The 25,756-nt window shown below is 38.1% G+C and overlaps 3 protein-coding genes and 3 pseudogenes across 5 annotated transcripts; 2 read left to right on the plus strand and 4 right to left on the minus strand.

Annotated features, from left to right (window-relative positions):
- Positions 1 to 624: 624 nt before the first annotated feature.
- On the minus strand, positions 625 to 1,707 carry LOC126795474 (uncharacterized). The gene has a single exon (XM_050522311.1). It carries the CDS (start codon positions 1,705 to 1,707, stop codon positions 625 to 627), a length of 1,083 nt encoding a protein of 360 aa, XP_050378268.1.
- A 1,175-nt stretch (positions 1,708 to 2,882) lies between these two features.
- Positions 2,883 to 3,535, minus strand: LOC126793301 (uncharacterized). Its single transcript, XM_050519771.1, has 2 exons — positions 3,174 to 3,535; positions 2,883 to 3,006 (listed from the first exon to the last, which is right to left on the minus strand). Exons 1-2 carry the CDS (start codon positions 3,504 to 3,506, stop codon positions 2,977 to 2,979), a joined length of 363 nt encoding a protein of 120 aa, XP_050375728.1. The 5' UTR covers positions 3,507 to 3,535; the 3' UTR covers positions 2,883 to 2,976.
- Positions 3,536 to 3,793: 258 nt separating this feature from the next.
- On the plus strand, positions 3,794 to 9,156 carry LOC126793288 (uncharacterized). Of its 3 annotated transcripts, XM_050519756.1 has the most exons (12): positions 3,794 to 3,876; positions 4,414 to 4,542; positions 4,621 to 4,681; positions 4,961 to 5,031; positions 5,886 to 5,950; positions 6,235 to 6,279; positions 6,360 to 6,440; positions 6,659 to 6,726; positions 7,674 to 7,722; positions 7,968 to 8,128; positions 8,342 to 8,435; positions 8,933 to 9,150. In XM_050519756.1, the coding sequence occupies exons 2-11, from the start codon at positions 4,425 to 4,427 to the stop codon at positions 8,406 to 8,408; spliced, it is 786 nt and encodes a 261-aa protein (XP_050375713.1). In that variant the 5' UTR covers positions 3,794 to 3,876; positions 4,414 to 4,424; the 3' UTR covers positions 8,409 to 8,435; positions 8,933 to 9,150. The 3 variants fall into 3 exon arrangements, with proteins under 3 accessions (XP_050375713.1, XP_050375712.1, XP_050375714.1); XM_050519755.1 differs by having other exon boundaries at positions 8,342 to 9,156; XM_050519757.1 differs by lacking the exons at positions 3,794 to 3,876; positions 4,414 to 4,542 and having other exon boundaries at positions 4,653 to 4,800; positions 8,342 to 9,150.
- Positions 9,157 to 10,425: 1,269 nt separating this feature from the next.
- LOC126795475 (disease resistance protein RPS2-like) lies at positions 10,426 to 14,998 on the plus strand (annotated as a pseudogene).
- Positions 14,999 to 16,712: 1,714 nt separating this feature from the next.
- LOC126793295 (peroxisomal membrane protein PMP22-like) lies at positions 16,713 to 17,795 on the minus strand (annotated as a pseudogene).
- A 4,826-nt stretch (positions 17,796 to 22,621) lies between these two features.
- Positions 22,622 to 24,150, minus strand: LOC126795476 (aspartic proteinase CDR1-like; annotated as a pseudogene).
- Between the last annotated feature and the right edge of the window lie 1,606 nt (positions 24,151 to 25,756).

The following is a 25,756-nucleotide window of genomic DNA, read 5'->3' on the forward strand; positions in this document are numbered from 1 at the left end:
CACCCTAAGGTGAGACGCTAGATCTAATAAACCCTTGGTCCAATTGTTCATCTATATGCACCTTCAACTCTTTAAGTTCGTTTTGCTTCATTCTATAAGGCGTCTTTGACACTGGTGCCGTACCGGGTACCACATCTATGCAGAAGTTCACAACTATTCATAGGGGTAAACCTGGTATCTCCTAAAACACCTTACTATACTCAGATACTACCATAATGTCTGCAATAGTTACTTTATGATCTACAAATTCCGCATGTGCCAAAACTCTTGCTCTCATGACATTATCTGACTTGAGGCAACAATAACGAAAAACTAGTTCTCCGGGACTATGGAAGAACACTACCATGTCAAAGCAATTTATCAATGCGTGCTGCGGCCTCAACCAATCAATTCCTAAGATCACATCATATGTGTGGTCCGGAATCACTATCAAAGAAGCAGAAAATTATCTACCTCTGATCACAAGCCTTGCAAATTGTCTCTAGTTCGAGAGACACTCCAAGAGGTGAAGTGACACATAGAGAGTTCCCAAGAGGTGTATGAATAAATCATAATATCTCAACTACTGAACTAGCAATAAAAGAATACGATGCTCTTGTATCAAACAGTACTATAGTAAGGTAGTCAAAAATAGATAAGGTACCTTCTACTCCTGTGTCTCGTTGACCCACTACACACTCTAGCTTGGCCCGCTGGTAACTGCATCTGCTGATGTTCCTGTCTACCCTGCGGAGGTCGGGTGCAATCTCTAGCCATATGTCCCACTTGCCCACACTTAAAGCAGCATGTTCTCTTTGGTTTCGGACAAGTTGTGGCGCAGTGCCCCATTTCGTTGCAAACGAAACACCTTACTGATGCTAACTGTCTAACATGTGCAGTCCTAGCAGATGGACATGCAGCCTTAGCTGGAGTCTGGTAATAGGTTCTCGGCCTCTTCCAAGATCCACCTTTCGGTCCTGTGGACCCGTTGCCTGAATTAATTGCCTTGCATTTTCCTCGATTATCCATATTTTCCACATCTCCTCCGTGAGTCTTATTCGCCTGTTCCATATTCAGGGCACTCTCATACATCAGCTCTTTGGTAGACAAACAAAGTGCTGATATGATGGTCTTGTACTCTTGCTTAAGTCCCCGTAGAAATTTCTGGGCTAAGGAGGTTGCACCAATTGGCTTGACAAACCGATACAACTGTGCAAAACGGGCATCATACTCCCTGACGGTCATACCTCCTTGTACTAGATCAAGGAACTCTAGTTCTAATTCCTCCTGCACTGTAACTGGGAAGTACTTTTCTCGAAAGAGTGTCACAAAACCCTCCCAAGTCAGAGTGGACACATCTACAGTCCGTCTTGTACTCTTCCACCAATACATAGCATCATCTTTTAAGAAGAATGTGGCTATCATCCTCTTCTCGATCTCAGAGCACATCACTATGTCAAAGTAGGTTTCCATACTCTCAATCCAATGATCTGCCACCATATGATCCAGGCCTCCATGGAATGATGGCGCTGACAGACTACTAATGTCTTTGATCAGCTTTAGCACACGACCCTCGTCTCTAATGACTGCCCCGGGGTCAACCTGTTCATCCTGTGATGCCACCTCCTCATAGAGGTTCTCCACATTGCGGACTCGGCCTCTAGCCCTCGCTCGACTTCGGGCTCTTGCCCGTCCTTGACCTTGTGCACGACCCTTCTCTAGATTCATCACCTTGAAACATTTAAACACTTAGTCAATACATGAAAAATCTTGAACCCAAATAAACTAGATCCAACATATATTAACTAAGATATTTAGAGAGAAAGTGAATCATCGAAGTATTATCACAACACTTTTATTCAAAGGACCACACCTTAAGGTCAGATTAAAATGTAAGACCATGAATACCGTGAACAAGAGGGCACCGCAGTCAGATTAAATCAAGACCACTGCCATTCATCAATAGGTGTTCATTTATGTTGGTTCTTATATTAATTCTCAAGGTGCAATTTCTATCACATGAATGAACACTGCTATTCAGCATACTTATAAGGTTAGTACCAGGAATCAACGCTACCAGCTTGATTTTACCATATATGAGCAAAAAATAAAATAACAAAGGCAATAATAGTTAATATCAGCACAACCATTTGCACTTGTTTTGAGTTTAGACTTGTTTTCTAATAAGCATCATATCACCTAAACAGAAAAATTCTAAAAGAATGGGAAGAAGAAGGGGGCGGGAAGAGGAACATGATAGGGTCAAGTTAGAACAAGCAATTGCATATGGGATACATTTTGTTTTGTATACTTTGAGAAGAAGCGACCACATCATGACAGTTAAAAGGGCAACTCCAATTGTCCTGATAATTGCAACTTCATTCCTCAAGTATTAATAGAAAGTTCTTATCAATACTTTTTTTTTTAAAGAAAAAAAGTGCAGATAAGCTAAGAAGAAATAAGGGTATCTCACTTAATAAGAACCAAAAAGAGAAGAAGGAGATACCCCTCCCTCACTACTTATTTCTAAAGTCCAATATCCATGACTGTTTCAGGGGTGGGAATCTGTTATACCTGACATCAAATAGTGAACTAAGTGAAGATACAATCTTTCCTAAGATATAACACGAAGACCAAAAGTCATAAATCACCTAACTAAAAATTCAAACAAGAACCACAGTTAGAGACGTAAAGATTGACATTAGAAAGCAATATCAGCAAAATCAGAAATCATCACAACTTGGAAGTTGGGATTATAGCATAAGTCCTCACAACTAAGAAACAGACCAATCTGAACACTCCCTTAAAAGTTAAAACAGATGCCAATTGATCCCGAACATTGCACAGTAAAGTAGTTCGGTTGTTCCGGCCTAGATTACAAAAAAGATTAAATCTTTACATAGGACCTGCCCAAGTTAGCCCACCTAGCTCCCAATTGTGCATTCCAGTTCATGCAACTCAACAATAACCTCTCCCTCCCCAGACCCAAACTCAACATCATGCACCTCTTATAAACTTCCAAACACCCTGAAAATCAAATAAAACCGGTTCCACAATTGTATCCACCAAAAGACCAAACACTTCATTCTCAACATTACACAACAAAACATCAGACAAGAACAAATATTTAGCCAAGAGTATGACAATGCTACTATTCCCATGAACATTCAAGAATACAGAGAAGCACACTGTACCATTGGTGGAGCGTTCCACTGAGACCCCGAAGCCTCGGAGTATTGCACCAAAAGAGACTGCACAGCCACCGCCGCAGCCAGCGGTGGCACCGTGAGATCAGGTGGCCGGAGCACAGCCGACTGGGGGTAGAGATTTGATTGGTGGTAACCATTTTGGTGTGGGAATTGTGGGTGCTGGTATTGATATTGAGGAGGGTCGTGAGGTGGGTAGGTGTTGGGATTGTAAGGGGGTTGTGGGAATTGGAGTGGTTGGATGAAGTGGTGTTCTTGCTCTTGTTGGGCTTGGAGGAGGAGTTGCTGTTGCTGAAGCTGAAGCTGTTGGCGGTGGTCCATTGTTGTGTTGGGGAGGATGAAAGATTGGGGCTTTTGAGTTTTTTTTTTTCTGAAATCAACGGAGAGAGAGAGAGAGAGGTAGTTGTGTTTTTTTTTTGTTGCAGGGTGAGAGAGAGATGGAAGTACAATAGTGACATGAACTTGTGCCTTCGTGGTGTTGCAAATTATTCATCTATTACAACAACAACAACAAAAAAGCCACGTCACTAAGCACCCTAGGAAAATTCTGACATTGCAAAAACAAAAACGAAAACAAAAACGAAAACAAAAACGAAAAGAGAGAGAAAGAAAACAGAAAGCTACCGAGTGACTCGGTATATGGGTATTTACACAAGAGGAGGAGAAGCTCTGGTCTTAGGAGGCATCCCAGGTACGTCTGTTCTTCTAGCAAGTAAACCAACAACCATTTTATCCAACACGAGTATGTCTAGACTTTCACTTCGATCCGTTCTTGGTCTAAGTCGAATTGCAGAGCTTTAACTTTAGATTCATGAAATCATGAGTTTGGAGTCGAAATGTTTGGTTTCAAACTGAAACTGATATCCATGATTACATACCAATGTTGCTTCTAACAATCAATCTACATTTCAAGTTATAAAGGCCCTCCATTGACTCCCCTGCTTCACCAGGCCGATTACTTGTTTCTCTTGCTTTTGATCTTACCAATCTTTTGCCATTACATTTGGGCTTCGTTTTATACAGTAAAGATTCATAATTTGGTGTTCCTATTGATTTATGAGGTTTCTTAAGCCCACCATAGACCATGTAGTTCGTCAATTGATACCAAATCCTCACTGCCATTGATGATTTCTAATACTGTCATAGCGTTTCAGGTGTTTCAGTTGTAGCTCTTTTGTTATATGAATTGGGTATAGTTAAAGAAAGTTATGTTCTTTATTGCCTGCAGGTGCATTGTAGATGGCGTGGTTGTTGATTTTCTCGTCTGTGATTGTAATATGGATAGCTTCACTGTTCAAATTACTCCATGGTTCTTACTCACCTTCCAAGAGTGCTTTCTTAAATGAATCTAATGATGGTGGGTGGTCTGTACAATATCTATTTTAAAGGGCGCTTTTCGATTATTGGTTTTTGTAAAAGGTGATTCTGATATCAGGTGGCGGTGGCAAGAAGAGAAATGTGTTGCTGGTCGTTGCCCACCCAGATGATGAGTCCATGTAAGCATTGCTTTACAACTTGCTTTATCACGTTTCAAGTCCAATTGAAATGGCCGAGGTAGTCATCATATAAACATCAGATTGCCTCTTATGGCCTTGGACATTGATGAAACTCAATTGTAAGTCTTGATGATAAGGTTTAATTTGATTCCTAGAAAGTCATTTACTTATATGCAATTGGTGGAATTTTAGGTTTTGAGAGAGGATGCCTATTCTTGTTGGCTAAATTGTAAAATGTAACGCATTGGAATTTTAAAACTCTTTGTCACATTTGTGCAGGTTCTTTACTCCAACAATAAACTACCTTACTTCAAGACGGCATACTATTCACATTTTATGCTTGTCAGTTGGTAACACTCTATCATAGAAATCCATCCCTTTGATCTGAAGCGCTAGTCTTTTGCACTTTTCCTTTCCCTTTCTGGTATTCTGTTCAATCTATCTCACTACATAATACAAGCCATGAAGTCGCTCATAAAAATGTTGTGAATCAAGTTTTTCAATCAATATCTTTGAAAAATTGATTTTTACACCTGAAGTATAAACTTTGGCATTCCCATGCTAGATGAAGATAGGGAAGAAGTTGAAGCCTTGTTCGTAAATAGTATTTTCCTTTGATACATCAAGCGTATCAAGTTTACATTGCACACAACCTGACCTATTTGTGTAGATAGCTCAGGTCATATGTCAATAAAGTTTATGGAAATAGATATACTGCACTGAGACTCTATTTTTCAGAATTGAACAGTACATGAGCATTTGTAAGATGGTTATCTGTAACCAAATGCTTTTATTGTCTTCTTTTTTCTATGCATTTAAAGGATGAGTTATAGAATTTCTGGGCTATCTCTTTTTTTTGACAAAAGGGAAATTTTATACCACTAAATTAAGATACAGTTGGTGTGTGAATTATTACTACAACTTACATTGGATTGCATTTTCAGTAGCATTTATACATGGGGTGTTTTCCATCCATATGTGTAGTTAGGATAAATGTAAGCCTGTATGTTTGGATAGAAACTGCTTTCCAAATCTTTCTGTGAATACATTGTGTAGTGCCACGATAGTATCAGGCTTTGCCACTGTTTAAGCGATGGTAACTATTGCTATGCAAATTTCTAGGCAAGACGCAGATAAATTACAAATCCTCTCCTCTATCATGTATGGTACTTTCCAATTCCTTTTCTTTTTGATCTGTATTCAGGTGATGCAGATGGTAAAGGTAATACTAGAAAAGAAGAGCTCTACCAGGCTTCTGCAACCCTCAAGGTGATATAAAATTTGGAACTTGAGAGATAAGGCTTTTGTAATTGATTTGTAATAAACTTGTGACTGCAGCTAAGTTGCACCAGAACAGTGCGGAAGTTAATTGTGTGCTGTTCAATTTATTTTTGTTCCTTTCTGAAAACTTTATAAAGGGATATTGGTTGGAGAACTTCTCGTCTTTTTGAGCCTGTGATATCTTGTGGAGTACTTCCACCAAAGCATTCTTTTTTGAGAAGATCCACCAAAGCATTCATATTACTTTACAACGTTTGAAATTGGTTGTACAGGTTCCACAGCAACAAGTCAAGATTCTGGACCATCCAGATCTACAGGTTCTGCTTCAACTATGTAATTACCACCTATATTTGTAATATTTTGAGAGTCTATAACCCACTAATTCTTAAATCCTTAGGATGGTTTTGGCAACGTCTGGAACCACAATTTAGTGGCAAAAATTGTTGAAGAGGAAGTCATAACTCATGGAATTGACACGGTAAGATAATCTTTTTTTTTTAAAGTTACTTTGCTTTAGCTCTTCACCTTCTACTTTCAATGATGCACTGATGAATTTACAATTCTCTCTCTCTCTCTGTGATTTTTTTTGCTCATGAAATAAGCATCATTTAACACTCTTAACTGGTGATATGCACCCCTAATCTTGTTCTGATCACATGTTGCATTTCTTATAACTATTTCACATGGGCTTTACAGATACTTACTTTTGACAATTATGGAGTTTCGGGGCACTGTAACCACCGTGACGTGCATTATGGTGTAAGGTATGTTGAACTCCATATTTCCAATCATCTCCAGGCACTACTTATAAACTTCTAAATAAATTCATGGTAAACAAATACCCATGTATGCTTGATAACTTTTTAAGGTATTGAACATATATTACAAACTGATGACTCTTCACGTGACTTGTTGGTTGGATTGTCTACCCTTTGGACATTTATCCTTTTATATTTCACCACTTCTAGACAAATTATAAGTGGCATGCCTTAGGAAAAACTAGTATCAAATGTAAATCTCATGTATGAGGTGAAAATATCATGTTTGGAACTCCAGCGCGCTGATTGAGTTAGCACATTCAAGTGCTTATTCTGCTTTCCTCGAGTTAACTTTGTGAATAGTGCCAGTATATGTTTGCTAAAATATTCTGATAGAGTTTCTGAGTTGTAGTATTTTAGTAAGTTGTTCAACTCACGATTCCAATAGTTATCAAGGTTCAATTGTTTGCTTCTTTCTATATTACTGTTAACCTATATTCAGTTATTTCAGTCTTTACTACAACTTTTAGTTTTTCTGCATTCAGCTGTGAAGTATATGAAAACTAGTTAAAGCAGCTAAAACTAATTTTAAGCCTTTCACTCTATGTATTTCCAAAGGTGATAAGTTGAAAGAAATAAACCTATATTGTTGAGCAATTTTTTTGATGGGAAAGGTTTCCAGTTGTGTATTTTGCACAACCCATGATAAAAGATAATTTTATGCAAATTCTTTAACTTGTGCCTACGAGAAAATAAGAAAATGGTATAAATGTTTCTTTTTGGGCTGAGTTGTAATAAACTTAGCTCATGTCAGTGCCTACTCCATTTCTGTGGATGTACCATTTCCAGGATAGGCCATCTTGTGCTGTTATTTGTTTAGTTGCTGAATTGATTATTTGATTGCATTTACAGTATGCTTCAATCTATATTATAACTGATGATGTTACGAGCAGGAACCTTTTAATTGCATCGTCACAGAGGAATTTTGAAGCCTGGGAACTTGTATGATATCTTCTTCAGATTATTAGCTTTTTCATCTCTGACATTTTAGTTAAATGGCGCATTCTATGGTTACAGTATCCTAACATAGTGACATTGTGTGATCTGTCCCCCAGTTTTGATTTTTCTATTAACAATTATAAGCTGATACAGTTAAAGACTTTTCGTTTTAGTACTATAATGATTGTTGAAGAAGTACCATCAATATGTGAGATACGGTTTTCTTTTGTTGCCCTATCCACTTTCAGGTCAGTACTAATATATTACGCAAGTATAGCGGACCAATCGATATATGGTTGTCGAACTTATATTCCATGCAATGCTCAAATGAAATGTTGCATTGCTTGGTAAATGAGCAACCCCGAAAGAGCTTCCTGGCGATGGCACAACACGCAAGCCAATGGGTTTGGTAAGCTTTTTACTTGTAATCAATTGAAAACATTGAAATGTCCTTGTTATGCTCTTACATTCCTCCTTGTTTTTCTATCTTGTGGTGAATCTATTATACTTCTGTCAACTACAAGAACTCCAAGCAGTAACTTGTTCAACATCCCTAGATAGTACATATTTCTACAATCAAGATGGGAGCTTTCATTCTTTCTAAAGTTTGTTTTATCTTCAGGTTTCACAAGCTTTTTGTGGCATTTTCCAGTTGCACATATGTGAACACGCTTAGAAAGATGAAGTAGCTAGTGTGATGTTGTACTTGTGTGTTGGTAAGTCTCGTCTCATGGGTATACGGCAGCTAGAGACATGGTTATCTTCTTCTATATGCTGGTTCTTTCTCTTTTTGAAATATGATTATTTGGAAAATTGATTAGAGACATTACAATGAAAGTGTCTGATTCAGAAAAAAGATAGAATGAAGTGTTCTATATTCTTTTGCCCTTTTACTGTCCATGAAATAGAGACACAGCTATTCAAAAAAAAAAAAAAAAAGAAGAAGAGACGCAGAGAAGCTTCTCTCTTATTTTGATTTGTGTAATTGTTAAGCCTCTCTTCTAGTGCTTTAAAACTTTCATCATGGGAATAAATTGGTTGATTTGTGCAATTATTTCGAAAGATTAAAAAAAGTACATATAAGAAGAATCGAGTTCCCTTGGTGAGTCAGAGGCTCATTTTAATTGATGTTGTTGCATGTACTTGTTCTTACTAATTAGATTGTGATTCTCCTTTTGTCATGTTGGGCACTGTACTGGTGGAATCCCGAAAGACAATCAATTAGCTGAATTTATTTGGAATAAGTACATCTACTGGTGGTATCTTAATTTGCACCGTTGTGATTCAGGTAAGGGCTTTATTTTGGAACTTCAAATGTTTCTCCCAATTGCCCACTGCTGTAAAAGGGCCTTCCTCTTTTCTTTTCTTTCAGCAAGGAAATCATGGCTTCCTTAACGGATTATCTGATATTATATTCTTTAAAACACACTGCAAGTCATTTCCAAAAAAAAAAAAACACACTGCAAGTCTGCAAGTATTGAGAAAGCTAAATTGTTGTTCCATACTCCAACCGAAGGATCTTCGTATAAAGAAAAAAACCGAACAATCAATGATTGCTCTTTTTTTAATATTTACACGTACTTGTATAGTAATGCTGTAATATAGTATGGGAAAGGGTTAGATGACAGATGTTGTGGAAGTTATATTTGGTTCAATTTCCCCTCTCGATTCACCAGTTCGTCATGCGGGCTATGTTTAGGTTTTAAAAGGCTTGTATAGTTTGCAACTGGGATAAGGAATATCAGAGGCGTAGTTCATTATCCGCAAGACACCCGCTTCTTACCTTTCCATTTTATGTTGCCGTTTTCTCAACTTGCGTTTTACAAGAACCCCAGGTTGATTTGATTCTTCAGGCCTTAAAGTGAAGACCGATAATCTCATATAAGACCTAAATTGTGTATATAACAATAGTATTTCTGGTTTGTTTGGCAGTTTGGGACGACATTCTCATATTAGTTTGATTTTTTTTTTGTCGTCCAGTCAGTACATTTTCTTATGAGTTGGTAGTGTTTGTAACCTTAACCTTCAAAGTTCAAATTGCGAAAATAAAATGAGCAAGCTCTGTAACATGGCTGTGGACAAAACACATAATGCTGAGGAATATTGTCGATATTGGACCGTTTATTGTAAACATCAGGGGGTTGTCAGTAGTACTATAGACAATATACAATAGTGAAGATGCTGATGGATTGGGAGGTTATGCTTCAGAATCAAGTAAAGTTGTTTTCTTCTTCTTCTTTTTTCTTTATCGAATAAAGTTGAGTTGCTTATGCTTCAACAGTGTTGTCCACCCATCTTCAAGTTGGATTACAGTGAGAACTGATTGGCATTGCTTATGCCGGAGTGACCGATATCATTTCCCTTTTTTCTGTACACATTGGCTTGTTTCGTGATGCAGGAGAAGTTGTATGCAGCCTTCCAAAGACAATTTGGTCAATTTTCCAATGGAGCAGAAGATGAGATTCATTTAGAAAACGCAACAGACTAAGTTTTCTTCAGGGCTTCAGAGCCAAAAAGAATGAAAAGAAAACCGGATTATATTCTCAAAATTAAGAAATTGACTAGCAGGTAGGTCTATGTTGAAAAGAATGCATGCCATTCTACTCTTTTGCGCCAAGGCAAAAGCAATACAGCATGCAAAAACACATGCAGCGGAACACCATTACTCATTGCTTTGATGTTGAATGAAGACGCTTAGACGCAAATACAGCAAGAACGCAAATGAGCCATCACAATCTGTTGAGGAATCGATGAGATGCTAACCCTCGTAAATACTGTTGTCTAGCACTCACGCCACTCACGGCATCCATTCCTACCCTTTCTCTCAAGCAACTGAAGCAAGCTTAGTAACACAGTTTTGTTGTTGCTCTGCATTTGGATTTTCTACTTCTCTAAGAAACAAGTATTGCCTCTTGATGTTCCTGGTTTTTCTCTATTTGCTCATTTGTTGGTAACTTGTTATGATATGCATATGCATACGCTCTGTTCTTACTTGCAACTTTATTCGCATCTACAGACTGATTGATTGTTTTCGCATTCCTGATCTGGTGTCCTGAGGGAAGGACACAACATTTGCAGTGCCAACTACCTTCATTCATACCAAATAAGGTACGTTCTTTAGTTTGCATGTTTACTTGTAATTCCTTCATAACTAGGTCTAGAATTTACCCCAACTCTTCTAAGTTTTTTTTATGTCTCTATGTGCATGTTCATCCCGTCCTCATGTTTACTTGTTTGTATCTTTTCATGTCTGTACAGAGATGGAGATTCTTGCTGCAATTGCCGCAAAACTTGTCGAGTACACAGTGGCACCGATTGGACGTCAAGTGGGTTATCTAGCTCACTACAAAACACACCGTCAAAATCTGAAGACCAAACTGGATGACTTAAAAGCTGCCAGGGATGAGGTTCAACATAGATGGATCAAGTCGAGAGAGGAGGTAAAAGAATCGAGACTACTGTATGAAACTGGAAGACAAGAGTGGATGCAATCATCACAGAGGCAGAGGAATTCCTGAAAGACGGCCGCCATGCGCAGACCGAGTGTCTTCATGGTTTGTGTCCTGATCTGGTGCTCCGTTATCAACTAAGCAGGAATTTAACAAGACTGGTGGAGCAGATTGATCAACTTTATGGAAAGAAGGAGTTCTCCAACTTTGCATATGATGTTCCTTCACAAGAGGTATGTCTCTTATCTACCGGAGATTACAGTAAATTTGATTCAAGGAATTCAATTGTGACGAGAGTCATGAATGAACTGGGAAATCCTGATATACAGAAATGATTCTGGTATGTATAATCGGTGGAGTTGGGAAGACCACATGCACTTGTAGAAGAAGTTCTTAGGCAAGCTATGCATGAGAACTTATTTGATGATGTGGTCATGGTGAGAGATGTTAAAGAGAACCCAGACCTTGTAAAAATTCAAAAAGAAATTGCCAAAAAGTTAGGTCTGAGTATTGTTGAGAATCATACTCTAGCTGAAAGAGCACCCAAACTCTGTGATAGGATAAAAGACAGGAGGATTCTTGTAGCTTTAGATGATGTTTGGGAAGAAATTAACCTGGTGGCTATCGGGCTTCCCCGCTTGGTGAATTGTAAAGTATTGTTGACAAGTAGAAGCCGAAAGAAATTGTCATTGGATATGCGCACACAAGTAGATATTCCGCTTGATGTCTTGAATGAAGATGAAGCATGGGAATTATTTGAGAAGATGGCTGGTGATGTTGTCAAAGATAGCAGCATACGAAGTGTGGCGATTGAAGTAGCCAAGAAATGTGGAAGGTTGCCAATTTTGATTGTCACAGTTGCAAGAGCAATGAAAGACAGAAACAAGCTGAGTGCATGGAAAGACACCAGGAGGAAACGCCTTGGAGGGTTTGACAAAAAAGAACAGAAAAAAAAAGGCATATTTGGCTCTTGAATGGAGTTACAATCAATTGGAAGATAAAGAGCTCAGGCCGTTGTTCTTGCTTTGTGGGATTCTTGTAGTTCAAAACCATATTTGTTTAACAGACCTGTTGAAATATGGCTTTGGGTTGGGTTTGTTTAAAAATGTTGACACAATAGAAGAAGCACGAGATGCACTGAATGAACTGGTTGAAAAGCTTAAGGATTCTTGCTTGTTGCTGGAGAGTGATAAAAACATGCATGTTAGAATGCATGATCTTGTATGCGAGGTTGCTGCGTGGATTGCATACAAAGAACAACAAGTCTTATCAGTTGAATATGGAGGTGAAGAATGGCCTGATAAGGAGTTCTTTAGAGTGTGCAGTAAGGTGTCTTTAAAATCCAGCAACATTCCCATGCTTTCTCAAATACCTCCAGGGGAACGCCAGAGGCTAAAATGTTCTATTTGTACAGTAAAGATGTTGCATCAATGGAAATACCGTCCATTTTCTTCTCTGAGATGGAGAAGTTGAAAGTGTACGGTTTCACTAAAGTGTCTATGCTGTCACTTCCCTCATCTCTAGAGTTCTTGAAGAATCTTCAGACGTTGAGTTTAGAAGAATGCGTGTTGGGAGATGTAGCTCTAGTTGGGATATCTAATAAACTTGGAGATTCTTAGTTTTGCACGATCCAACATTAAGCTGCTACCCAAAGAAGTAGGGCAATTGATTCGACTGAGATGGTTGGATTTGAGTAATTGTCGCGAACTAGAAGTGATTTCACCTGGTGTTATTTCAAGTTTGGGAAAACTCGAAGACTTGAACTTGAGAAACGTCTCTCTCAACTGGGAGGCTAATAGGGGAGGAAGAAATGCTAGTCTTTTAGAGCTGAAAGACTTGTCTCAACTAACTGCATTGGAGATATATATTGGTGATGCCAATATTCTTCCATCAAACTTGTTCTTCAGTAACTTGGTGAGGTACCAAGTGTGTAATGGCTATTCAAGGTACTGGTCAATTGGGACTATGGCTGAAACGGCTCTCCACATGCTAAAACTAGAGCTCAGTAAGCTCACTACCAGTGATGTATTGGAGCATGTTATAATACCATTGTTGAAGAAATCTGAAGATTTATCTCTGGGGGGGATCAGAAAGTGTCAATTACATGTCGAAGATTTACAGCAACTGATACACCTCCGTCTTGAAAACAATGTTGATTTCACCTATATCATTATTATGAAGGTAAATCCTTTGACTTTATCTTGTTGTACTACTATGAAGTTATAATGGTATGTGCTCATTTGGAATTTACACAAAGGTTTGTAACAATAAATATGACATGTGTCTGTGCAGGTTAGGTTTCCCAACTTAACAACCTTGAGCGTTAGTGGGTGTGATCATCTAAAATTCTTGTTCTCAATCTCTGTGGCTAAAAGTCTGGTGGAGCTCAAGCATCTCGAAGCATCCCTATGTAGAGTGATGGAAGAAATAGTATCCACAAGAGATCAATCAAATGGAGAAATTGATGTCAATATGTTTTGTAAGTTGGAAAGTCTGACAGTATTTATACGCGTGTGTTATAGTCTGAAAAATATCTTTCCAGCCTCAGTAGTCAAAAATCTTCAGAAGCTACAATTACTAAGACTGCTTAATTGTCCACAACTGGAGGAAATCATTATTGGTGAACAAGGAGTAGAAATAGAGCTTCCTCAGTTTGTGTTTCCGAAAGTAACAAATGTGAAATTTGATTCTCTGCCCAAACTTTGTAGATTCTATTCAGGAATGCATGTTTCTGGGTGGCCGTCACTCAAACAACTTTCAGTATGTTCTTGTCGTAAAGTGAAGAGGCTTGCCGCAGAACTTTCTGTTTTTTCAGAAAAACGTGATTCGGAGCCCCTGATTGAAAACAATGGAGTCCGCCAGTAAGGATTACTAAAATGATCACTAGTTGAGGATTTTGTAAGCAATATATGGGTTATGAGACCCATTTTCTGATCTTATTTTTTGTAATCTCAATTTTTTTATGTTTATATGAGTGTATCACTTTTGTAACTGTGGCAGTCTCATTTTGTCCAAATTCATGTAATTTTTATCTAAAATGGATGATAATCCGGCATTTATTTATTAGAACACATAATTGGGAATGTAATAAACACAAATAATTGGGAATGAAAAACTGCCTCTCAGTAGAAGCACGCCTTGATTTGTATTCCAGGATTCCTTTACCAACTTGGAAGAATTAGCGCTGCATGTCTCGGAGATCTGGTACGGTCCATCATCGCCAGTACAGTTCTTCAGCAAAGTAAAATCTGTTAGGTTTGTGTACGAGATGACACCTTTCTCCAGCCGGGCCACATTTGATTTCCTCCTGAAATTACCCAAGCTTGAGAGACTTAGAGTGAGCGCCAATTCTTCCACGAAGATATTGTTTGTGAATCAAGAAATGACTGGCGGTGAGGAGGAGACCCTCTCAGCTGTCAAAGCTTTAGAGATCCGTCATATGGACACTCTTTCTGTTGAGTGTATAAACTTAAAGAGCATAGAGTCATCCGCAATCTAACAAGTCTGTCGGTACAGTTTTGTGGAGGAATGGAACACTTGGCGAGTTATGCTGTAGCTAAGAGCTTAACGCAACGGACAACACTGTATGTGGAGGGGTGTACTCAGAAATATTTAAAGGGGCAAGCAACGAAGATGATGATACACCAGGAGCAACTTGTGAGATTGTTTTCGACCGCTTGCAAACTTTGACACTTCTTGCTCTATTTCGTCTTCAAGCCCTTTGCTCCAGTTGCACTGTCAAAATCCCACCCTCAGCTGAGTTATATGTCAGTTACTGCCGGATTGAGTTCAAGATATCTTCTCAAGGGGTTCTTCTCACTAATCCATAACCAGGAAGATCTACATGATAATGATTTCCAAGGAACAGATGACCCTGTTGGCACGGTATGTGTTCTTTTTACAATAAAATGTGCTATACATTTCAACATATAATTAACCGGCTTTCAAGTTTCATACCAAGTTCTAATTACTGTAGTTGTGTTTATTGTTAGGCTCAGTCAATAAAATGTTTCAAGAGTGCCAGCCCTGCTAGTGAATTGCCAGCTGAAACATATATGGTTGAGGCAATTTAGTGGATAGGTCTATGGTTATTGGCAATTCATATTTCCTGGTTGTGCTGCTTGATCTTGTGCCAAGTCCTTGGTAATTATCATTTCCTTCCAATATTTTCTGTCACATAGATCATTATTAGTAACATACTTCTGCTGTATGTATGTGCTTGCAGCATTGCATTATTTGAATATATCGACTTGTAGAATTTGCACAGCAGATCACAACCAAGTAGCAGGAGATATTGTTGCTCATGATTCACCTCCTACTTAAAGGTTTGTGATCTATTTCAAGGACCCTGGTTCAACAAGTTGGAAAACTGAACTGATTACGGTGCATTGATGCATCAACATGATGATGATGAAGACCCATCTGCAAAGTCGTTACGCATTTGAATCTCGTTTCTGTACATTATAACAAATATTATCTCATTACAAACGTTGCCTTTGTTACACTACAGTGATGTTCATTGATGCAAATAGTGATCCTGCTGCCTAAAAAAAAAAAGACTTGTAGAATAACAGTAATAAACAAAAAGTGGTCTGTTGTTCGCTATCCAAGTTGGCAATTCATGTTTCCTGGTTATGCTTTTTGATCATGTGCTAAATCATATCATATTTATTGTTTGAGCTTCTTGCCAATTCAGATTATTATAATATATTGACAGAAAAACAGTGGAAGCATTGATATGCTACCACAATTGGATCAACTTTGAGTATGGTTTTGAGTATTTGTTAGCGCTCAGACCCTTGTCTTACCAAGAAGAACTCATCTGTGATTGAAAATGGCAGTAAGATATTCTCAGTTGGCAAATTCTTGTTACATGATGGTAACTGATCACATGCTTCCTAACTTAGATTTACACATTGATAACTTAAACACTCCAATTGGTAATCCTTAATTGATCTATGAGAAATCTTTAATGCATTTTGCAGATCTTAGTAGTGAACAAATGAACCATTGGTTTCCCTTTGTAATTCAGTTCTGCATTCTAAACTCTCGTTATGCCTCCTCATACCTGAAATGCTTCTCTCTGCTCAGTTCTGTATTAAAACTGAAAATGTGTCTACATCAATGTATCTATGATTCTGTGCAAGTAATGTGGTGATTATAATTTTATGGCTTGGAGTTTGTGATCCTAGGTCCCAATTGTCAGAGGTAAATGGTGATGACCTTAATCCTTATTGTCAATTCTGCATTCCACTTTGACTAAAAGGGATTCCTTCCCCTGTTCGGAACAATGTAAATAAGTACGACTGTACTGCAGGGCCGGCCCTGAGAGATTTGAGGCCCAGTGCGAAGAAAAAAAATGGGCCCTTACACATAAAAAAAACAAATTTTTTTTTCGGGGTTTGGAACCTAGCCAAGTGCAATGTTAGGATGCTCATCCCCACGCCTGAAATTTTTTATTGATATGTTAAAACATGGTACAATGGGGGGGACATTTCTGGAAGGTCAGTTAAGAGGCAAGAAAAAATTACTAAAAATAGTAGCTTACCAGCATGAAGCAATGAAACTGTGAAACAAAACCCGAAACTGCAGAGGCATATACTGGTAGTTCACCCAACCAACAATAGGCCAAAATTGCAACCATTATCAAAATTTTATTATATCAATTTCAATGAGGGCCTTGAGTACAAAGCAACAGAGACATGGTTCATCTTTCAAACACAAAATGCTACAAACAAGAAAATAACATTCATAGAAAGCCCAAGAATCCTACTCCAGAAAAGATTATACCTTCTTTGCGATAGTTTTATTGTCCTTCTTTGCCCTGAATATTATATCCACCAGTTTGTGGAGAAAGTGTCCAAACGGCCCAGTATATGCAAACCCATAGAGCTGGAAATAAGTCACAAATCCTTCAGATGCCAACATGATATACACAAGGCATGGCACAACATAATTACATATGTATAAACCTAGTGAATCCATGAGTTTATACGCGAGCCGCATATTTGAAATTGACAGTTGCCGGATGAGAAAAGACAAATGGGAAATTGGGAATCAAATCTTTCAATTCATAACTCTTGGCTTTCTTAATATGATAAAGACACGTACTTGTTATGATGATTTTACACCAAGAGGCCAAAAGCACATAAGACACAACAAAATAACACAACTTTGAACACCTTGATCAAAATAAGAATACCATCATAAGAAACAGTCTTCTGAGTTGAAGCTTTTTGATCCCAGAGATCTTCTGGGCTATTCCATCACTAAGCCCGACCAAAACTCCTGCTGTAATTGCCTAGAAAACCGAAAAATTCAAACCAAATTAAACAAAGACATCAACTTCATTACAGCAACATGGAAATCTTCAAAACCAGGCTCAAATAAATCATCTTTGAAACAAAACGAAATCTATACAAACAAGACTCCCTATAAACAGATTTAATGAAACAAGAACTGGGTCTCATTCAAGAGCGGAAATGAACCTTGGTCCTGAGAGGGTGGGACTGAAGTTGTATAAGGTATTTTCTCCAAGCCTCGCTGACTATCTCAGACATGGTGAGTCCAAAGCTTTCCTCTCTCTCCCTCTCTCCTTCTGATGTGAAATTGTGAAAATGAAATGGGGTTTTAACTAACCGAAGGCAAAGAAAAACTCCATACCACACACACAAAAAACAAAGAGAAAAAAAAAATTGGAATTTTGGGCCCTGGCCAGTGCGGTAGCACTGGCTGCCCTCCCTCAGGGCCGGCCCTGGTGTACTGCAACTGTGAAAGTTCTTTGAACTGTTTGTTCACCTTGATCTTTTATAATACAACTCTGAAGTCAGTAATGTCACATTAATATCACCTGAGTAAACTTCCTATAGTTATTTGTTTGTGTTTATGATTTAACTTCTGTTATCTGAATTTGACGAGTTGATAACATTAATGTAAGAGTTATGTGTGGAAATGGATCGAAACCATTGGAATGATTGGATTAACCTTCTGATACGCACTTATACTGCTCTTTATTTGCGAATGAAGACTGGAACTCTAAAAAGTTATCACGAGTATCAACAATGTTTAAAAAGGCGCGCCTTGAGACAAGGTGATTCAAACCATCGGCAGAAGTGTGGAGTTGTGGGGCTTTGCGTGTTTCAGCTAGCTAGTACTTTAGAATTGGGGTGTTGTATATATGAGCCATATTATGTCACAGCTGCAAAACTCACTTCCGGCTGAGAGCCTATTCAGCACACCATCGAGCACCAGCAGCCAGAGGCGGATCTAAGAGGAACCGCACCCAGCGGTTGCTGGGTAAACTTTGATTGCACCACCTTAGTTTTATTTTTCTGCTGGGTAAAAACCTAGCCTCCACTTGGTAAATTTGTGAGGTATTTCATTGTTTGTTGCTTTGCTGTTTAAATTCAACAGGTAATAACCAATACATTGGTTCATTCCATCCGTTCCGTACGCATGTATGATTGTGTCAAGTAACTTATGAGTTTGACATAATAAAATTTGGTAGCTTCTGATAACAAATGCACTTGCCCGAATTCATTAGCCACTAAACCAACAAGGTCTAAGTAAAAAAAATGAAGGAATATAACTTTTTTCCTATGCTTGATGAAAAAAATTTCCTCTTACCTAATTTTTGAACTCTAGATCCGCCACTATCAGCAGCACGTGGTCATGTGCACCGTTAGTTTAAAATACAGACGTTAGCTACAACTTCTACAAATCTGGGCAGGGAGAACCAGAGAAGTTCACTGACTTTGGCTATATTTGGTAAAGTTTTTTGCCTTCAGTGATTATAAGCAAAGTCCACATGAGTGTTTGATAAATCTGCTTCTCACTCGGGCTTTTAAGCTCGATAAGCACAAGTAAGGAGAGCCATAGAAGGCAGGTTTTAGAAGCAGAATCCGTGCGCAGAGATCACTGTAGCGACAATTAATGAAACTTTCAAAATTGGAGTGGGTACCCTGATGCAGTTAAAAGAATTACACGATCCGACCTTTGTCTTTTCGACGCCGATATCTATTTCAATACTCTTATCTTCTCCATCGACTCTTCTCTGATCGCTCTCTCAATCATCTTACATAGGCGCCCCTTTATTTTTTGTTCTCGTCCATGGTCGATCAACTCAAGTCTACGGGGTCTTGGTGATTTTGATTTTGATTGTATTTTCCAGGTCAGTCTCATCTTGCGTCAGCACATCAATGAACTCCTCAGTCTCCCAAGCCCTTCCTTCTCTCCTCAATCTCTTCGTAAAGTCTCCACCTTTTGATCTCAAAATTTTAACTTGGTTGTGTTTATTGTTAGTTTTTCAAGATTGAAGCTTGAATCTAAAACCCAATACTCTGCAGGCGTTTTCTCCCAATGCCCAAATTTTGAGTAGCATTCTTGGTAGGTGCAGAGGGGTTAGTAGCCTAAGCCTCAACTGCCTTTGCCTGAACAACTCGTCGTTGTGGATTTTTCTGGGCAAGCATCTCCAAGAACTGAACTTGTTGTGTTGCTCATTAATGTCGTATCAAGTCCTTGCTTCAATTGGAATCTATTGCCCCAATCTCAGGTGCTCTAGTTTTAGTTTTTTTGTAGCCAAAGATTGATTCTTGGGGGTTTTGGTGTGATGGGGTTCTAGTTAGCATATGAATTTTCAATCTTGTTTCCTTGTCCAGACTGAAAGATTATCTCATTTCGGGTGAGCACTGAATAATATATTAGATCAATTGCAATGTTTAATTACTTCTATGTTTAATTGAGATTGATTGCTGCATATCTAAATTGAACATATCAGTTCTAATTGATTACCTGGATTGTTGTTGTCCATTGATAATGTTCTCCTCATTGCACCCTTGATGTTCTCTTAGTATATGGGACCAAGAAGTAAGAACAGAACGTGTATAAGGAGGGACTAATTAGACACATATATAGGCAATGTGACCATAGCAGTTTCATCCATAAAACTGTAACGTCCTTTAACTGCCAATTTGAAATCTCAAATGTTTCTTTAACTGCAGCCAGAATTTGAATTCAAAATCAAAATTTTAAGCTCATCTAAATTCAATATGATTTACAGCTTTTATTTAAACTCAGATCAATACACATATTCGTATATGAGTGTTTATATATGTTATGCAGGTCTAATATAGTGTCCTAAGCTATATGAATAGCTTACACAGACTTCCTTAGAATTGGGGTATTTTTGTGTTTGAATGGTTATTGGTGTATGGTGTAATTATGTTCAAACTTGTCAAGAGAGAAGAGGACTTGAAGAATATTTCTTGAGGGTCTGGCAGAGAACATATCAGGTATACTAAATGCTGAGTCTTGAGTCCAATGGTTGTGTGAACAGAGCTTTACATGAGAAGGACGAGAGGCCTAGAGCTGGCTTTACAAGGAATCAGTTTTGCCTCATTGCTTTCATTTGTAGCTTTGCTTTTTATATTCTTCCCGGCTACTTATTCCTAATGTTATCTTCAATTTCCTGGGTTTGCTACTCATTGCTTTATATTTTGCTTGGCTACTGCCACTGTTGTTCACGTTCTCCTCTTCCATAGTAGGTAAGTTTTACATTCTAGAAGATATATATGATGCAATGTAATGGATATATGCTATTTTACTTAGCCTTAATAAACATGCAGAGGCATCTGGGAGCTAAGCAAGTATGCCTTCCAGGAAAAAAGACAGATATGCACACAAAGCTCATTTGAAGATACAAATCTCATTATAGGATATAGTATACATCTGCAAATTATTTTTGATATGCCGCGGAAGTCTAAATTTACTCAGTACAGTAGTTCTGTATCTACTTCAGTTAAATATGACAATGTGTAATATATGAAGATGTAAAACTATGTGTTACATAACAGCAATGTCTAACTGCAGCTGCTATATATATGAAGATGTATAACGATATGTAACATAGTATAACAGCAGCTCAGATCACTTCATTTGTTGTTTTTACTTATTTACATATTTAAATGAATGTTTAACTTCTTGGTAATATTTGAAATTTAACATCTCCATTAGAGATGAAATTAGTCAAATTAACTTCTTGTTGTAATTGACATGTCACATGTCAAAATTCAATTTTGACAACAAAATTAGACCTCCCCACTGGAGTTTCTCTTACTGGTCCAATATGTATAAGTTTATTTTCAAATGTCGCATAGTAATTGTAATGTCATTTAAGTTTTGAAAGTTAAGAAAAAATGATACATAAATAATACCCTTGAGTACGGTATATCACCAAACAATTCATGTAAAGTTTCTAAAACGTCTAAGTTGGTCATTTGACAAATTAAAAACATAAGCCAGTTTGAGTTTGCCAAACGTTTTGTTACTGCTTCTGTCACCTATAAAAGTCAGTTTACCAAATACTCAGTTACTTTACTTATCAGCCACTTATTTTCAGAAATCAGCATAAACTAATTTTTTTTATAAGTCCAGCTATACCAAACACAGCCTACAACCTTTGAATTCCTCTTCTTCTCACATCCTCAAACAAACAGTTTAATTATCATACTTCCATAGTTCCATCTACTCAATCCATATTCATAATCTATCATTTATTCTATGAGATTATTATTATCTGTTCTTATTATATATTCTGATTCCTAAAAAACCCCAATTTAAATCCACAGCTCGAAAGCCCTCGAAGGGTATAGAACACGAGGGCTTTCTCTCCCACCCGCTCACTTACCCAATTTCCTTATAATGGGGCAAACCATCATTAATACGAAAAACCCATTAAAAATATGAAGAACTATAAAAATTAGTACGATTTGTGTTGGTGAATCCTGGGATTGAGATAAATTTCTAGCCTCTTTGTTGGGATTCAGATATGATGAGGTTTACCTAGAAACAAGCTTAATTAGTTACTAGAAGCATGTAAGTGATGCAACCCCTTTCTTTCCCTTTCTGGTTATATTCATCTTCTTCGTCTTCAAATTCTCGTCCCTCTCTAAACCTTTTCGATTCCCAACGCTCAATTCTTCAAGAGATGATATGGATGAGGATTTGGGGCAAGAGGCTTTGGTTTCGTTTGTCGGAAGTAGTATCTTTAGCAACGTTAACGTTGACCGTCATTGCAAATGTTTGACTGACACACTGGAGTTATGCGGATGGTTGATCCGAATATTTTAATAGTCGGTGCCCATACTCTAAGGTGTATATTATCCGTTTCCATTCCGGCTATATATTTCTCATTTTACGTTCATGTGTTGTAGTGTTACTGTTACACCATCATATAATTTGGAGTTTAGGATTGATTGTCAATCTGCCCGAGTGTTGGACACAAGGACAGTGTATCTATGTATTTGTGAAATTGTGACTCATCATTACAAACTTATGCAGTTGATCATTTGATATATATGCATTTGCAGTTGATCATTTGATCACCAAGTGTTAAATGGACACATGCAACCACCTTTTATTATATACTAACCAGTAACTAGTAAACAAGATTCTGGTTAACATTGCTCCGGAGCAAATGACAATGTTGACGCACCAGCATCGAACAGAAACCTGTAATTTGCTTGCTGAGACGCGCCCAAGACGTTTGGACCATCTCCACCGACTGAAAAAATTGCCATGCAGAACTGATCGTGTTGTTCAAAGTCGACGAACAGTGTTCTTTTCTCCAGCTAAAGGTCTGCTTCCTCAAAGTGAAGCGTTATGGATGGCACATTATATATTGCATGAATCTGGTAACACAAATCAAACCCTTGGTCAGCCAGCTCACTCTTCTTCAATGGTTCCCATCCGTACTTGTTATTGAAGTACTCCACCATAGCTTGCATCAAGATCGAGAAAGCCCCCTCAATTATGAAACTGTATGGCGCTCCGGAATCAATGACCATTCCTCCGCCCGCGGTAAACAGGTTCGGGTCGATTTGGAGAAGATCCCCGTTTACGCTTATACCATTCAGCTTCAAGAAATAATGGCTACTCTGGCCTCCCAAAAATAGTGTGCTGCGTACGTTAGGACCTGTAAGTTGAGCATCATCACCGAAATGTAACAATGCTTCGTCCTCGAACCGTAATGGAAGGCAGTAGGAAAACTTTAAGAGGGTGATAGAGCTTAACTGCTGTAAGATACCAGTAGGGTCACCCCTCCCTAATCCGAGAATTCCTGAAATCAGATTTGGCTGGCCATGAGTAAAAGATCTGAGAAGTCCATCTTATTGTAGAATCCTAGACCAAATGCCACGTTCTGGATGGCTTGTTTTTGGCCACCTTCAGTCGAGAAGAAAAACACGTCAAGCGCAAAGAGACCTCTAGTTGTAGAGCCATCAGCGTAGAGCAGCTCATACATACAAAGACCAAATCCATCGTGGCAAAGATTTGGAGGAACACAAAGAGGGTTGTCAGACTTCATAGGTTGAGATGTGCTGATGTCAACCGATTGTACATACGTGACGACACTTCAATACAATCGACGCACGCTTCTTCTTGAACCCAAGTGCAAGCGCTGCCCGTATCCAAGGCTAAGTAGACCGTGACCGGAGGACTTCCAATGGAGATTTCAGCATAGAAGAAATCACTGAATGCATGTCTAGTTGGGGCTCTTATGGTGTTTGGCGAGAATGCTGCAGACGAATTGGTCATGTATTGAAGGTAAAGGGCGCGGGACTTAGAGATTTGAGCAAGTTTTTGGTGTTTCTCGGCGAGGTTGAGGTTTTGGGTGAAGGGCGTGTTAGACTAATTATGTGAATGACCACATCTTAACATCTCAAGCAAGAATTAATTCCACAAACATGGCACACAGAATATGAAAACAGAACATTATGAATTCCTGATAGTGTAGAAACTCACCAGTTGAAGAACTTCCTAAGCCTGCCATTGCTTCACGTTTTCTGCAACTGCACCAAGATACTCTTCTGAAACACAGCACAAGAACACAGTATGGGGCTGAACTTAATGTTTTTTCTCTTGTGTGTGATCAGGGAATATCTCTCTTATTTATACCGGTGTAAAACTCCACTTTGTGCTCACCCATAGAGAGTCCAAAGTAGACTGAAATATTATCTGTTAAGAGACCTAATTGTTATCACAATCTTCATATTGAACAGGTTGTCAATCTGATAAGACTTCTAGATTTATCAAGAGATATATATCTTGATAACTACTGTAATAGGATTACTGCATATATAATTTCTGCTATTCAACTTGATTTAATCCAATTGTATTATCTGAAGTGGTTGAGATAATGTCAAGTCCATTTTATTTCTAACAGGGCGACTTTGGTGAGAGTATGGTGTTGATTTTGATAATGAAGCTTTGTGTTGAAGCAAAAATGAGAAAGGATATTAGAACAGACAAGAGAGATGGAACGCCAGACATTTTGATGAGCATCTGTAGAGACTGTTATTTTGTAATGCAAAGCATGTGCAGGATATGGGAGCCTTAATTATGTATAAGAAGAGTATCACTACAAAAAAAAGTTAGCAAAGACCACAAATGAATTGTGGCTCTAATGTGGGTGTTGATGGTGTGGCCTTTACCTAAAATCTCACAAAACCCTCACAAATGTGACATGTTAATTATTAATAGCATTAAAATGCCACATTTGTGGGGGGTTTTGTGGGATTTGGGCAAATGCCACACCATCAACACCCACAATAGAGCCACAATTCATTTGTGGTCTTTGCTATCTTTTTTTGTAGTGTATTTATATGTATAATGCTAGTGTGATCACATATTGCAATGGGGTTAAACTGATCAACAGCAAAGGAATACCAGAGGAATAAGATTTGCCATTTGAACATCGATATAATGGTGTAAGTGTAAAATGGCGTAACCATCTCTGTAATTGATGCTCTTAATTGGACTGGTTGTTAGGTCTGAATATAGAGTATGTTTTCACAATGACTAATGCGTACGTGACTACATTTTGAGAGGAGGGGCATTATGAAATAGACATCTTTGGGTAAATCTGAAAGAGCCTCCAACTATAGAGAAGCCAAATCCCGTCGGAAAAGATGAGAGATGATTCAACACCCAACACACCAAGCTGGCAAAATCAAAAAATTCAACAAATTTAAAAAAGTCATTCAGTTTTAAGGCAAACATTTGGAGAGGAAATTGAACTTTTATTATTATTGTTCAATCATGAATGCTTTACGATTAGATGAAGTGAAGTTAATAATATGAGTGCACTTCTGATTTTTTACATTAGATGATCTAAGTAGTACCGAAAAATGAAGAATGTATATAAACAGAGAGATTGCGAATTCTAAGCAACAAGTTAGAGACTCCGCCAAAATAAAGCAAAAGCATCGATCTTCCCAAAGGATGTCTTACAGAACCAGCTATCTTAATGTCGTGCAACTCTAGATCTCATGCAATATGCATCAACATTGGTAGCAACGTTCATACTCTAATTTAGAAGTTTAGAAAGATTAACCAACACCCAAATCCCGATAGTTGTAAGAATAAATGAATAAATAACCAGAAACAGATAGCACCAGTAACACAAGTCGTTCCATATGCAATTGTGCTCAATTTTCAGGTTGGGGTAGTAACGTGTATTGAGGTCTATTAACTTTTTTAGGCAGGTCGTCGTTTGTTCTTCCATGATCGTTTTATCAATAGGTAGAGATGGG

This window comes from Argentina anserina, chromosome 5 (assembly GCF_933775445.1).
Source record: "Argentina anserina chromosome 5, drPotAnse1.1, whole genome shotgun sequence".
In the NCBI taxonomy this organism is placed as follows: Eukaryota; Viridiplantae; Streptophyta; class Magnoliopsida; order Rosales; family Rosaceae; genus Argentina; species Argentina anserina.

Coding starts and splice junctions, on each gene's coding strand:
- LOC126793301 (XM_050519771.1), bottom strand. CDS start 3,506: ATGGACCACCGCCAACAGCTTCAGCTTCAGCAACAGCAACTCCTCCTC. Junction 3,007..3,173: donor AGTGGAACGCTCCACCAATG/GTACAGTGTGCT, acceptor TTTGATTTTCAG/GGTGTTTGGAAGTTTATAAG.
- LOC126795474 (XM_050522311.1), bottom strand. CDS start 1,707: ATGAATCTAGAGAAGGGTCGTGCACAAGGTCAAGGACGGGCAAGAGCC.
- LOC126793288 (XM_050519755.1), top strand. CDS start 4,425: ATGGCGTGGTTGTTGATTTTCTCGTCTGTGATTGTAATATGGATAGCT. Junction 6,280..6,359: donor TGGACCATCCAGATCTACAG/GTTCTGCTTCAA, acceptor TTAAATCCTTAG/GATGGTTTTGGCAACGTCTG. Junction 8,129..8,341: donor CACGCAAGCCAATGGGTTTG/GTAAGCTTTTTA, acceptor TTTTATCTTCAG/GTTTCACAAGCTTTTTGTGG.